The sequence below is a fragment of the Silurus aristotelis genome, assembly GCF_946808225.1.
Source record: "Silurus aristotelis genome assembly, chromosome: 23".
Taxonomy (NCBI): Eukaryota; Metazoa; Chordata; class Actinopteri; order Siluriformes; family Siluridae; genus Silurus; species Silurus aristotelis.
In genome coordinates, this window is record NC_139596.1 from 12,238,964 (window position 1) to 12,253,931 (window position 14,968).

At 34.4% G+C, this 14,968-nt stretch overlaps 1 protein-coding gene across 2 annotated transcripts; it reads left to right on the forward strand.

Annotated features, from left to right (window-relative positions):
• The first annotated feature begins 635 nt into the window (after positions 1-635).
• ppef2a (protein phosphatase with EF-hand domain 2a) lies at positions 636-13,570 on the forward strand. 2 transcript variants are annotated; one of them, XM_083526608.1, is made up of 17 exons: positions 636-1,193; positions 1,292-1,901; positions 2,753-2,880; positions 3,043-3,097; positions 3,750-3,925; positions 4,043-4,157; positions 4,247-4,293; positions 4,739-4,905; positions 5,018-5,054; positions 5,511-5,660; positions 6,460-6,822; positions 7,925-8,110; positions 8,945-9,087; positions 9,553-9,659; positions 11,391-11,554; positions 12,095-12,182; positions 12,360-13,570. In XM_083526608.1, exons 2-17 carry the CDS (start codon positions 1,850-1,852, stop codon positions 12,584-12,586), a joined length of 2,205 nt encoding a protein of 734 aa, XP_083382734.1. In that variant the 5' UTR covers positions 636-1,193; positions 1,292-1,849; the 3' UTR covers positions 12,587-13,570. The 2 variants fall into 2 exon arrangements, with proteins under 2 accessions (XP_083382734.1, XP_083382735.1); XM_083526609.1 differs by lacking the exon at positions 636-1,193 and having other exon boundaries at positions 1,623-2,066.
• Positions 13,571-14,968: the final 1,398 nt, after the last annotated feature.

Genomic DNA, 14,968 nt, shown 5'->3' on the forward strand with positions numbered 1-14,968 from the left:
TTGGTTGAAGGTCCCACAGTTACTCGACAATTAGATAAAACACACCAATACTTTGACTGACAACAAATCTATAATAATTTCTATATTTCATGTACTGTTAAATTTACTATATTTATGCCTGACACTAATTGATCTTTCAAATAATTGAACTGACTTGATAGCCCTCTATTGCTCGCTTAATAGCATGAACCTCAATTCTTTTTTTTCTATTTTTAAACACTGTTTCATGAACAGGAAAAAGCATACTTTAAGATTCATTCAGGTAAGAAGTATTTGCCCTGCAGCAGACAATATATTCACAGTGCAGCATTCTGTTCATCTAGATCAGGGGTGCACGATCCCGATCTACCGTCGATTGCAAAGGTACTGTGGGTAGATTTGATGACATTTAAAAAAATAGATATTTATTCATGCATTTTTATAGTAGGTAGATCATTTTGAGTTGGTCATTTTATAAGTTGCTCGCATGCTGAAAAAGTGTGTGCACCCCTGATCTAGATAGTGGCATAAGACTATTAAAGTGCCAAAGGCTGCCCTTTAACAGAATGCCCAGTTCTAAAAAAAAAGCTCAGTGTAGTCTCATCAAGCTATTAGCCTAATCCTCTAGCCTAAACAAGCAGGGTTGTTTTCCTGGTTAAGCAGACTGTGCTGTTTGTAAAAGTAGCAGAAGCATACTGTAGTAGTATTGTAGTAGGGTTTGCCTGAACAAGATCTTTAGAAAATCATAGGTCACTGACTGAAAAAATGGGGGTGCCATAGACAAACAACCTTCTTGTTTGCATGCCTTTACTCAGTTTGTGTTGTATATTTTGTGTTATGCATCTCATGGAAATAATGAAAAGGACAAACTGTTTTGCATTGCATGGATAGGAAAGAATCATAAAGACTTTGGGTTTTTTTTCTTGATAAGAAAACACAACCACCAGGTAAGTTATTCCAATAGATGATTTAATTTTCTTTGTAGAAAACACAAACTATTGTTAATTTCAAAGCCCTTGCACTGTTGAGAATGATAAATATTTGTGTAAAATACACAATTTGTGAAAATCTGTCTTTGATTTATCTTAAAATTGGTTTTTTTTAACCTTCATAGTCTGTAGCTTCTAACCACAGTATAATAGGTTACAGATTGCTTAACAGAAAACCAGGTTAAAATAAAGTTTTTATCAGAATTAAAGAATATTGTGTTTAGTGTGGTTTTACTAAACACAATATTCTTTAATTGTGATAAAAATTTTATTTTAACCTGGTTTTCTGTTAAGCAATCTGTAACCTATTATACTGTGGTTAGAAGTTAGCTTACAAGACACAATGATGAACTGGAAAAACTAATTCTCTATTTCTAAATACAAATAATATAACTAGTCTTCTGAAGCATTTGTGTCTATTTGCAAAAGTTTAAGCTCTGAAACTTATTGTTATATTAGATTTTGAAAATGCATCTAAAATCATCACAAATCATGTATAATTTAAAGTACACATAGCCCTTGGGAGGGTTAAAATATTCAGACATTGTGGTTTGCACTCTGATACTGTATATGATATGACGTATGAAAAGATTGCCTGGGTCACGTTGCTACACCAATGCACCCAGGGAGTTTCCTAACGTGTTCTGGTGTGTTCACTGCATCTAATTTGTTTTCCCTCGTGTGTTGAGTGATGTGCGATGCTGTAAGGAGCTTAAAGCGTCACCCGGATCTGTTTACTGCAGCTAACAGCATGATATTTTACTCCACTGAGAATGCATACACTCTTCAAATATCAAATATTTGATCTTTGTAGTGTATTTTTAGACATTTGAACATATGTTTCTACTTGACACTTATTGACCTCCTCCTTATTAGACACAATGGGCTGTGGGGTCTCTAAAGGAAGTGAATTCCATAAAACACATGACAAAGGTAATTTTAGTGTTTTTTTTCGTAAAAGTGAGAAAAAGTAAACTGCATTTCTACACATTTGTATATTTGTACATTTAGTATTATGTATAACAGTTGGTTATTTTCCGTGATAATTGATTTGCTTCGATTTTTTTCCCCCACATGCCATCTCAGTTACAATCTCAGGTAATACATCTGGTCCTGACAATATGATATAATCCATATACTCCAGTTTTCAGCACAGTTTAATGGGAAAATCTTTTTTATTCTTTTGTATATGTGTTTATATGTTAATATGTGTCATATGTAATAGCTTGATTATTTTCTACTTCATTATGCTCACACATGAAGCTGCCATGAGTAAGTCTCCAACATGTTTCTTTTTGTATTATAGACCCACTGTTACCTTAATATTTACTGTTTATAATCTTGATCAGATAATGCTTCAGAAATTAGGATATGGCCTATTGTAGTGTTGATTAACCATGTCTGTCAAGCTATCAAGCATGTAATGTGCTGTGAGTATCAGTCAGTCTACAGAAATAAAGGGATTTACTTTAGCAACACCAGAATAAAGCGAGAGGTCAATAAAGATGAAACTAGGTTTTACTGGAGGTTGCATCCTGCCAGAACAAAGCTGCAGAGTCCTACAGTAGTTCCACCAAACCCATATTACTTACAGTTGCTGAGCATGATACTTACAGCCTTAACCTTTAACTACTTTCAGCCTTTTTACAGCTCAGCAGCTTTACACATTCAGCACTAAGACATTTACTTGTGAATGTCATAACCAATGATGCATTCTAAATGTACTTTAATGCTGTATGTAGTTCTTGTGTTTGTTTAATCTTCTTTGTTTTACTACTGTAAAGCAATTAGAGCTGCAATTCTGATCCAGCGCTGGTATCGTCAGTATGTGACCCGCATGAAGATGAGGCGCAGATACACCTGGAACATCTTTCAGTCTATAGAATACACTGGGCTACAGGACCAAATCAAAGTAAAAATGCATGCATTAGAGACTATGCACCACATCAACCAAACAATTAATGTAGTTGGTTATAGTTGTATTATCACAATTAGTTCAAGATAAAAAAAAAAAAGCAATTGTAATGTTTGCTCATTTCTACTTTCTCAATCGTGCTTTTCCATTTTTACCTAGCTGTATAATTTTCTGGGTTACCTCATGGGCAACTTTACACCCTCTAGCAATGAACGTAAGGTCAATTCTGTGACACTTGTGTGTCTGTGTTTGCAATAGTGGGGAGCACTGCCATGTCATGGCTCTAGAATTTGTGTATATGTGGGTCTCCCAAGTTCAGTGATTTCTTCCCATTTCCAAAACCCTCCCTATGTTGGCTATGCTAAACTACCCCTAGGTGTGAATGTGTATCTACATGGTTATATATTTACATAAATATACATACACATAAATATGTGTTTATATATTATATATTTATGTAAATATATACATTTACACAAATATATAACAAAGACTTCCTAAAAGAAAAGGCAATGAGAAAAAAAAAGTGATGCAGGTTAGGGTTAGTAATAATAAGGTAAATAATAAGCGATCGAGTAGAAGGAATAAAGTAAAACGATGGCGACATCTGGTGGCCAAAATAAAGAAATGGCAAAGACAGAAAATGGAAAAACTGTCAGTACACAAAATGACTGTAATATTAATATGAATGTAAATCAAGGTTTTCTCTCTATCTAAAAAAATATATATCAATTTAAATAATTACAACTGTTAACAATCCAAATGAAACTTTTTAAATGAATAGCTTATGACTAAATCATATTTTCCATTAATTGTTAATGTCTTTTCTTTGTTTATGGATCAGTAACATATGTTCCATGATTTAGGAAAGTTGATCTCCCACATCTTCAGAGAAAATGAAATATGTCGGGATGCAGAGTGGGAGAGATACTTCAGTTACACCAATATTGACGTTCCAGAAATCTATTCAGGCCCAAGGCTAAAATTTCCACTTGATGCAAATCAAGCTGCTGATCTCATTGAGGCTTTTAAAAACAAGCAAGTATGTGAAGAACACTTTAACACTGGATGTGAAACTTTTATTTCAGCTTTTATTTCATGTACTCAAAAACTATACTGAGTACAATCTAATATATATCTATTTGTTTTTGTAAAGTAGCAGCTCCATTCTCGTTATGTTCTACAAGTTCTTCTTGAAACCTGGAAAATGCTAAGATCTCTGCCAAATATCAACCGAATCTCCACCTGCCATAGCAAAGAAATTACAATATGTGGTGAGACGGCTTGCGTGATTTTCATGTATAATCTTTAAATATCATGTTTTCTTATATCCCTAAATCTTTTCAATACATATTTTACTCAGGGGACTTACATGGACAGTTAGAGGACTTACTTCTTATATTTTACAAAGTAAGTACAGTGTTCAAGGAAAGAAACATTTTAGCCCAAAAATTGTTAGATTAAGTATTTATCTTTAGCTTCATTTAGTTTCACAAATACATTTATTGTTGCACAGTTCAACACTGTGCTCAATGAAACTGTATAAATAAAGAAACTGTATAAATATAAAAACATTTATACATTAATATATACATTTCAAAACAAAGTAACAACACAATAATAATTATTATTTATTATTATTATTATTATTATTATTATTATTATTATTATTATTATTATTATTATTACCTATGATCTTTTTTTTTTTTTTACTTTGATCAAATGTTTTTCTTCTATTTTATTTCTTTAAATGTGAAGAAAAGAAATCATTATTTTTTTATGCATTATGTAAATCATGTATAGTTTAAAAGGCAATATGATTTATTACATTCATTTATTGTTTCATAATATGTAGAATGGGATGCCATCTCGGGAAAAGCCTTACATTTTCAATGGTGACTTTGTGGACCGAGGCAAAAACTCAATTGAGATTGTGCTCATTTTATTCGCCTTCTTGTTGGTCTATCCTGGAGAGGTTTACCTTAATCGAGGAAATCATGAAGATCACATAATCAACCTGAGGTATATTATATAAAATCATGGTCTAAACTTATAGTGTATTAAATCATGGCTTAAACATTACTTTTCTTATAAGTTGTAGGTGCAACATATTGAATTAGACTTTTTATTAAAGGTATGGGTTCACCAAGGAGGTTTTGGGCAAATACAAGGTAATTCTTTTTAAAGGAAATTCCTAACACTTGAACTTTCCGTGTAGACTGTTTAACTTGTTGTGTTAGAGCCTTGAGGGAGATCTGAAGGCAATATATATTATACATACTCTCTATGCTTCAATGCAAAAAGCAAAATGAAGATTTGTTCTGGTACAAATACAGTAAACACTTACAACACTTTTATATACATGACTACAAGTAAACCAGAATCAATTAATCAATCTGATCAATCAATTATTCATATTATACCATGTTTATTATTTATAAGAAGTTATAAATAATAATAATTAATAATAATAAAACAAACTGCACTAATGGTGATTATTATTACTTTATATCTTTAAATTAGTTATTTACACATAAGTGATTTATATAGTTTTTACCTTATCTTGTCCTGGGAATATGTTATAAAACAGTATTTTTACTGTAAAGACTATTCTTCATGTGTACCAGGCATATGGTAAACGGATTCTAAAGCTGCTGCAGAAGATATTCAGCTGGCTGCCCCTAGCAACAGTGATCGATCAGAAGGTCTTGATTGTCCATGGAGGGATCTCAGACAGCACGGACCTGGCACTGGTGGCCCGACTGGACAGACACAGAGTGAGTCCAAGGAACACTAAGCACAAACAGATGAGTGCATTAGTACGTGAGGCAAACTAACCCTTAGAAAAGACCTTCGCTGTAAATTGAAATAAGACACTGGGTCCAAAATGTGGCTGATGAGCATGCAAATGAGCTTTCCTGAGACGCTTTTTGACAGTTTGAGCAGAAATTCTTTGGTTATGCAAACTGATTGTTGCAGCAGCTGTCAACAATCTTGGGGGTAAATATGCTGGATGTGGAGGTCCTGGGCTGGTGTGGTTACACGTGGTCTGCGGTTGTGAGGCCAGTTGGATGTACTGCCAAATTCTCTGAAACACCTTTGGAGATGGCTTATGGTAGAGAAATTTAACATTCAATTCACGGGCAACAGCTCTGATGGACATTTCTGCAGTCAGCATGCCAATTGTACGCTTCCTCAAAACTTGGGACATCTGTGGCATTGTGCTGTGTTGTGCTGCACATTTTAGAGTGGCTTTTTATTGTGGCCAGCCTAAAGCACACCTGTGCAATAATCATGCTGTCTAATCAGCATCTTGATATGCCACACCTGAGAGGTGGATGGATTATCTCAGCAAAAGAGAAGTGCTCACTAACACAGATTTGGACGGGTTTGTGTACAATCCCATAGATCTTTGAGTTCAGCTCATGAAAAATGGGGGTAAAACCAAAATTGTTGCGTTTATAATTTTGTTCAGTATAAAATGTTTGCATGCTTTACATATACTATAATAATGTTCAATTTTGGAAAAGATGATTTAATGCCTTATCTGGATGGTTTTCTCTTCCTTTTTTCCAGTATGTATCTGCTCTGAGGCCTCCAAAGCAGAAGAGCAATGTGCATATCCGGCATTCACTGGTCTCAGAGATAGAAGATGACTCTATGAACTTTAAGCGCAGTATTTTGAACAGAAGACAGGCCTCACTCACCAATTTCAGGTCATTACCTTCCCGGCAAAATTTCCTGTGCCGTTCTCTGCAGGATTTCTCGGCTACAGTGAACCGGAGCATGGAGGAAAAGCACAAGCTTCAACAGAGGCAGACCAGCTTAGCCCAGCCTGGCAGCAGCCTGTCCTGTAGGCACTCTACCACATCCATGCCATTTAAATCAGCTCCAGAATCCAGCGAAACCCCTGACAACATCAACACTGAGTGGAAACAGGTCGATTTGTTTTTTGTTTTTTTGAACAGAAATATCTGGACACCAGACTAGTGAAAATTCTCAAACTATGGTCATTATAATGAGTTGTCCCACGTTTGTTTCTATATTAACCCCTGCTAATCTGAAAAATCTCTTCACAAGTTTCCTTTTTTTCTGTGGTTATGAAGATTTTTGCTTATTCAGCCACAAAAGTACAAGAAGTTGAGCAGTAATGTGCAACAACCAGGCACTCAGTCGACATTCCTGTTTATCCCAAAGATGTTGAGTGGAGTGAGGTCATTGCTCAATACAAGCCATTCGAGTCCTACCATTACCCTTAGCAAGCCATATCTTCACAGACTTTGCTTTGTGTTTGTGGGACAGATTTGGACCTTTGGACTTGAATTTGTAATGCATATAGCATACAAAATATTATAGACAGTTCTGTTTTTCAAGCTTCTATAGCAAAGGTTTGGTAAAGAAGCACATATGCATGTGAAGGTCAGGTGTCCACATACAGCACATTTGGCTATAAAATGTTTTTTTATAACAGAAAAAATACATCAAATCAGTATTTTGGTCAATCATTGGCATTTTTATTAATTGGCTTTTGTCAGGTTTCTGAAACTAGATTTTGTTAAGACTCTCAATAGGAAAACATTTCTTAACTTCTTCGGTCTTTAGAACACTACACTTTTACGACAGTTTACTACATGTTTTTCAACATAATCTTTCTATTTAATATGTTTTATACATCCTGATTTTAATTAAGAATAACAAACATATTTTTCAGTCTGGTTTAAGATGTAGAATGTGTTCACATCAGTGGTGGTAAACAAACAATGTACTTGAGTTAAAGTAAAGATACACTAAAATATTAATCCAGTAAAAGTAAAATTTGCTCACTTTAAACTTTCTCTAGGGCCTTTAAATGTACTTAAGTATCAAAAGAACTGTGAATAATTATGGCTATAATGTTCCTATTATCTTTTTTGTCACAAGACCCAAGAGTCAAACACTGATTAATATCTTGAAAATATTTTCATGAGCCCAAAACCTTTCTCTTTAAAAACAAATAAAATTTTAGTTTAGTAAGTTCTGTTTTTCTGTGTATTATTATCAGATCCTGGACTTGTTATGGAGTGACCCCATGACTGAAAATGGCTGCATTCCAAATGGAGTTCGTGGTGGAGGCTGTTACTGGGGCCCCAATGTGACTGACGACTTTTTACACAAACACAACCTGCAGCTCATCATCCGCTCACATGAGTGCAAGCAAGATGGATATGAGTTCTGCCACAACCGCAAGGTGAGAGTTTAGATGAAAACGAATCAAAGGAAATTTTTTAAATATTGACTCGTGTAAAAAAAGCAGTGTAAAACTAGCCAATCGTGAGTGTAAGATCTCATGAATAATAAAGAGTGCTCCAAGCACATTCAGGCACTCTGTAGTGTTGAGCAGGTAGCAGTTCAAAAAAAGCTGCAGTGGACAAGCTGTACATGTCTTATAGCATGTGTTAGCTTTAATAAATAAATGAACGAATGAATGAATTGATCAATCAATCAATCAAGCAATCAATTAATTACTTTAATAATTAATTATTAATTCATTGATTGGGTGCTCTATTAATTAATTATTAATTAATATCTATATACTTTCATTGTTTTTCTTCTATTCTACTATGGAATCATTTTAGAGCTTCTTTTGTTTTACCAACATTTGTATTCTAGAATAACTGTGAGTCAGTAGTAGGGTATATTTTAGTACGTATTTACCGAATTTTGTTGTCCCATATGGTTACCATAAAGATTTGCATTTTACTAAACAGTTTATGGCCAAGTCTCATTCTCTCTTCCGTGTATAATCTCACCTGTATAATTTAGGTTTGTTCCTACTGCTGTTGTAATCATAAAGTCTATGATCAACCAAATAAACATGCTTTTAGCACACAGATTCTCAAAGTTTCTTACTCGTGTTACCAACGTGACATTTTTCTTGCCACTTAAACCATTGGCTTGCTGATTAGGGATCTACATCTACATCCAGACTGCGGAAAAAGCAGCACTGCATATTGCAGGTTACGTTTTGATCTTAAGTATAATAAATAGTAAAGTATAATTGTTAACATGTTTGTGTCTGCAGGTCCTGACAATTTTTTCAGCCTCTAACTACTATGAAGTGGGCAGTAACAGAGGAGCACTGGTCAGGTTAGGTCCAGATCTAGTGCCTTATTTTATCCAGTACCAGACGAACAGTAAGACCCGAGAGATGAGCTTTGGACAATGGTAATTATAGCTGAATTTACATTTTACATCAGTAAAGAAATAGTGTAACACAAATACGTGTTGTTATTGCTGATTTGTTTTAATTCTTTAAAATTTACCACACGTATTTAGAGTGTAGTAAACGGTCGTGGAAAAAAGTCAAAGTCCACATTCACATAAATACACATGGAACAAATGTGACTGATATTGCATTTTACAGTACTGTAATTCTCCAATTTGTTTAGCTTTACAACATGTGCACGCTAGGTGGCGATAATCAACCGTGATTGTCTTTTCCTTTAAAGCTGTGCTGTAAAACTCAAATGTTCTCATGGAGATGTGTAACTATGGTGTGGGCCTTTTAAAGTGCTCATTGTTGAATACTTTGCTAATTGCACTAGGGAATGAGTTTTATAGTGAAGGCCATTCTGTCTCCTTGGCATCATGTCAATATTTGCAATTACCTTCTATTCCTTTCCTGTTTAGTATCAGACGGACAGAGCACTCTGCAATTAAAGTCCTGAGAGAGCAACTGTTTGCACACAAGTCGGATCTCATCAATGCCCTTCAGGAATATGATAAGAAAAAGACAGGTGTGGTACATCTTACAAACCAACACACTCAAAGGGCATGAAACATTTTATCCACTTTTTTGTACAAGACAAGATTCACGACCTGTGAAGTCGCTTAAGTGTAGTGATCAATGAGCACCTTAAGAAAAAGTCCACCTGGCTGTTTATAATGCACATACTAGCATGTGATTTTGTTTCTTATTTCGGACACGATATTGATAACATCACGATGGACCAAATTATATAATAGTCAAATGCACAAATGCCCACTCTGTCTTTTAACTTTCTGTTGAAAAAGCAGTTGCAACAAATAAAACCAGACACTTGGCTTGTCAGTGATCTACAAGTTAACAAGCACAATGTTTCTTTCAATATTTGCATGAACCAGGGGCAGGCAATGCATTTCATACCTAGGCCGTCAGTGGTGAAATCTGATTGGTTAAAGCAAAAGCTTAATTTGCAGCTTCACTTTAAGCTACCAGGTGCTCACACTGCTTATTCTGCAGGCCTGAAGGCAGATTTCTTTGACCCTGGCAACATGTGATGTAAAGGCTGAAATATGAAATAAATATTTAAACTTTAATGTAAACTCACACATTGTTGACCTTGAGATAAAAGCAATGATCTGAAGAGAATAAACTATTAGGATTAATTTTATATATATTTTTTGACAAAAAAATATATGAAAACATAAGTCAGTGATTTTGATAGTGTTTAGATCAGCAAAAAAGGCCTTGCTAGTCCTGGAGTCTCACCACTGGCATTAATGTATGTACAGCATGTACACATGAGTAGGTGAGAGACATATTAGAGGATTAAAGATCTACTCCATCAGGATATTTGAACTACAGATAAACTGACTATCAAAAGCATTGTGGGTAATGTGGGAAGACAAAAGTGAAACTAGACCAACATGTCTGAACTATATCTAAAAAAAACTCTTGCTCTCACTGAAGATCACGTTGTTCATAAAGATTATTATGTAATAGTTTGTTTAGGGTGAACGTCTGCTATTAAAACTAGAAGTCTTCTGAATGATCCTGGACATCTTCGAAATCTTTTCACTGAGTTTTAAATAGAATAAAAAGTCATTTTGAGTAAAATTACTTTGTTTATTTGAGTCTTTAGATTTTGAACACTAAGTTGTTGGTTTTTTTGGTCTTCTGTGTGCCATGGCTTCTTTACAGTAGTTCATGCATCAAAAAGGTTTATTTATAATGTTTGGTGTTCATTAAAAATGTTTGCATCCACGTTGTAGGTTCCGTTGCCAAGGAAACTTTATCAAAGTCATATTCTTGTATATTTACATTGCGTTTAAATGGTAAAGTTGATATCTGAACTTCTTATTCAGAATCTAGATTCTTTGAGTTCTCTGATGGTCATATAATGAATGAAATAAAATCTCTGTCAAGTTTTTGTAAAACTATAAATTCTCTTGCCCATTATCTCCTGAATAAAATAGACCTATAGTACATTCAGTGAAATAAAACTGGGGAAAAAAAACAGGAAATGTATTTTCTTTGAGTGGAAGTTAATTCGCTTCTGTTAATTACTCATCTGTGCCATTTGCCTTGCCAAGTTTCATAAGAGGATATAAAACAGTGCCAAACACTATGAAAGGTGGATTACAAAAGAGTCTAATCAAAATCAGATCCACACATGCAGTGGTATTACTTGCTAATACATCTATTACACTCATATAAACACCTGATCAGACTTTCCAAAAATGATTTCGTCTTGGTCCACTTGCAGGTTTCATCTCTCTGAATGATTGGAGCAGTGCTGTGGGGCAGGTGCTACACCTGGAATTGCCATTGAGAATGCTGCGCTCTCAGCTCCTCACCAACACCACTGACGACATGCTGGATTACCACAACTGGTTCAGTAACCTTGCTATGAAGGATCCGAGCTGTGAGGTAAAATAGGGCTGAGTATAAAAATATGATAAAACAGAAAATGTCCTGATTTTTCCTTTCACGGTACAGTGCAGTTATGTCCCTACTCTAACAGCCTGGTTTAATTTAAAACTCATTCACTGGCCTGCTATTTTTTAAAACCCAGAAATCCAGAAATATTTTTGTATTTCTGGATATATCAATATTTCATTTTCAGTACTTTGAAACAAAAAATGAATAGGTATGTTTGGGAAAAGGACAGGATATTGATCAATCTAATTTGGAACACAAGGGAAATCAGTTCCTCTGCTGTTTTTGCAGTTTGTGCACCACATAAGTCTTTGTGATTGCCTATTTTCTAAAGAAGAAGTAAAAGACAAAATGTCTAACGATCAAAAGAGATGGTTAAAAAATCTTTTCAAGACTGCCAGCTGTTCTACTGCATTTACAGCTAGACCTGGACAGCTAATGCAATGGATTGTTTGTGTACATAAACACATGATGTCAAAGGATTTGTGCCATGTTTACTATCCACCAAATGGCCTGCGTATTTGTGTGCAGTACATTGAGCAGACGCTGCTGGAAACTCTTTACAGGCACCGCACCACTCTGGAAACTATCTTCCGAATAGTGGACACAGACAACTCAGGTACAAAAGCACATTATTGTCTCTTGGCTCCAAGATCACGCTATATCTCACAAATCAGCCCCTAGTAGTCTAGTCCCCACTTGTCATCATTCTTTGCTTATATCTTTAATGCATGCCAGGTACCAGGTAAATCGCATTCATCCACTTGTTTCTTATTGGGTTTTTTTGTTTTTTCAGGCCTCATCTCTTTTGAAGACTTCTGTCAGACATGGAAGCTGCTAAGTGTCTATCTGAAAATGGAGATTTCAAGCGAAGCCATCAATGACTTGGTGGTCAGAATAGACCTGAACAAAGACGGCTGTATAGACATTGATGAGTTCATGGAATCTTTTCGCTTAGTAGACAAGAATAAACGCAGACCAGAAGATCAGGACCTATCGCAGGACAAACAACAGACCAAATAATAAAAAGGCCTGGCTGAACCATGAATTTTTATCATGAGGATCAAAAACCTTCAGGATCTTCAGCATTGCAAGTGCCCTTTTCTCAAATTCTTTGAAAAAATCAGGCTGTTTGGGCACAAGGGCTTTTAATTTCAGAAATTTTGGGTGTCGGTTGTTGCCATTGAGAGTAGGTGCAGGTTTCCAAGTTAGACATGTGCGCAAGCATATTGATTAATTTTAATCTACTGATAATGTGAAATTTCTAAAGCATATTCAAACAATTTATACCTTGTGTTTACACAAACCTAAGCTTTGAAATGTATGTATATAATTTGTAATTTTACAGAAGAATTGTCTTGGTGGTCAAGAACAGCTAAAAAATGAAAGGTTAGATGCTAAACCAGAGTTTGTCCAGACCTGGCTCATTCACAGTGAAGAGAAGTAGCAGAGATGTGGCAAAAACCTTTTATTGGATAATCACTTGATGGTTGAGATCGTGAGTTGATGATTTTGCTGTTGCTACTGAGTTTTCACTTAATTCAAATAACTTTTGTTGTCCATGTTTGTAAAACTGTGGATATTTAAATCTTTATTTCTTTCAAGTGCATGTCTGCTCATTTAAATCAGAACATGTTAGATGTCTACTTTTAGCCATTATTAGATTAAGATCTTTATAATGTATGCAAACATTATTATTATTATTGCATGTGACACATTTGTTTGGAACAAAGATGAAAGCGTTTGCTTTTGTGCACTTTCTCATTCATAGATAGTAAATAAGGTTTTGATAAAACAATACAATTTAATAAGCAAGTATTTAGTTTTTTTGTAAATTAAATAGAAACTGGGATGATTCAGTGAGTTATGTTACCATCTTTTAGATCCTGAGTTTGCTCAGGTTAGTGTACAATCTCCCTATCCCTACTTAGGGTTCTCCCAAAAACAAATATAGAGGATTAAATTGTTTAAAATATACTGTATGAAAGTGTTGTCATTAGGTTTAGACTCTTTTAGAGTGCTTTTAGAGTGAACATTTAGAGTAAACATTCAGGACACATGTCCTGCAAGTTTCATACTGAATGTAAAAAAGGTGTACACTTGAAAGAACAAGTAGTGATTGTCCAGATATGTTCTAATTAATGTTTCACCTAGTGCAGGGAGTCTAAAGGTCAGGCGAAGGTCTAAATGCACACGGCATATTTACGACTTTTTTCTTAGAAACTATGATAGCTAGCGTGCACATTTTTCCTTTATATGGTGGTAGCAGACTGAATTAACACTATTAGCTAGACTGCAATATCCCCCCTCCTGTCTACATTGGACATTACTGTAAAGTGATTATATAACCATAGTAATCATTATAATTTTTGTTTATGTTAATTTGTCCAAAATAAATCGACCTCATTGCAGTTCTCACATTCTTGGATAGGGCTTTTTAATCTTCTTATATGGAGATCTATTCCTCTTGCTCACAGCCTTCTCTGGATTATAATAAATTTTAAAGTATCTTGCAATCTTAGTGCTATCTGGTCGCTGTTATTAGTCGTTAGTTTTTGGTATTGTCATTAATTAAACTAATTTGTTAATATATTAGCCTATTTCCTGGTCTGGTTTTATTAGTGTGATTTTTAAGTGTTGAGTCATTTCAAATTTTATATTCTGATATGGAATATGAATGAAAAAGATATGAGGAATAAATGATAAAAGCGTTTCTGTACTGTTCATTAACTTTTAGAGCTACAATATACACATCCTGCAAGTTTGGTACAAATGTACAAACAGTGTACACCTGGTGGAGAAGGAACAGCATTTCTTATATATATATATATATATATATATATATATATATATATATATATATATATATATATATATATATATATATATATATATATATATATATATATATATATATATATATATATATATAAGAAATGCTGTTCCTTTGGTCTTATTAATGTTTCACCAAATATGTCTCAGGGACTCCAAAGCTTTGTTTCTACTGAACTCTTGTGCACTCGATGTAGTCTTCTGTATAATACTATCAGACTACTATCAGCTTGGCTAGGCATACGATTGCATCAGACACAGGTTTTTTTTTTTTCAATCCACTGCTTTATCGGTATCATTACTGTCATCTTAATATTGTGATTAGCTAAATGACAATGACAGCAAATCTTTACTAATAGCGAATTTTTCCTGTGTTTAGATTATTTAGGAATTATTTCAGAATTAGACTAGTTCTGAGACTTGGCTTGCAGATTGTTGTATCCATAATACATTTTACATTCACTGATATTAAGAGCTGTATTGCATGTGCAATAGTTGAAGAACACAAAACCTTTTGTATTCACCAAATTGGATGCTACATAATCAGTAGTTGGAGTCTGTTCCAAAACTATT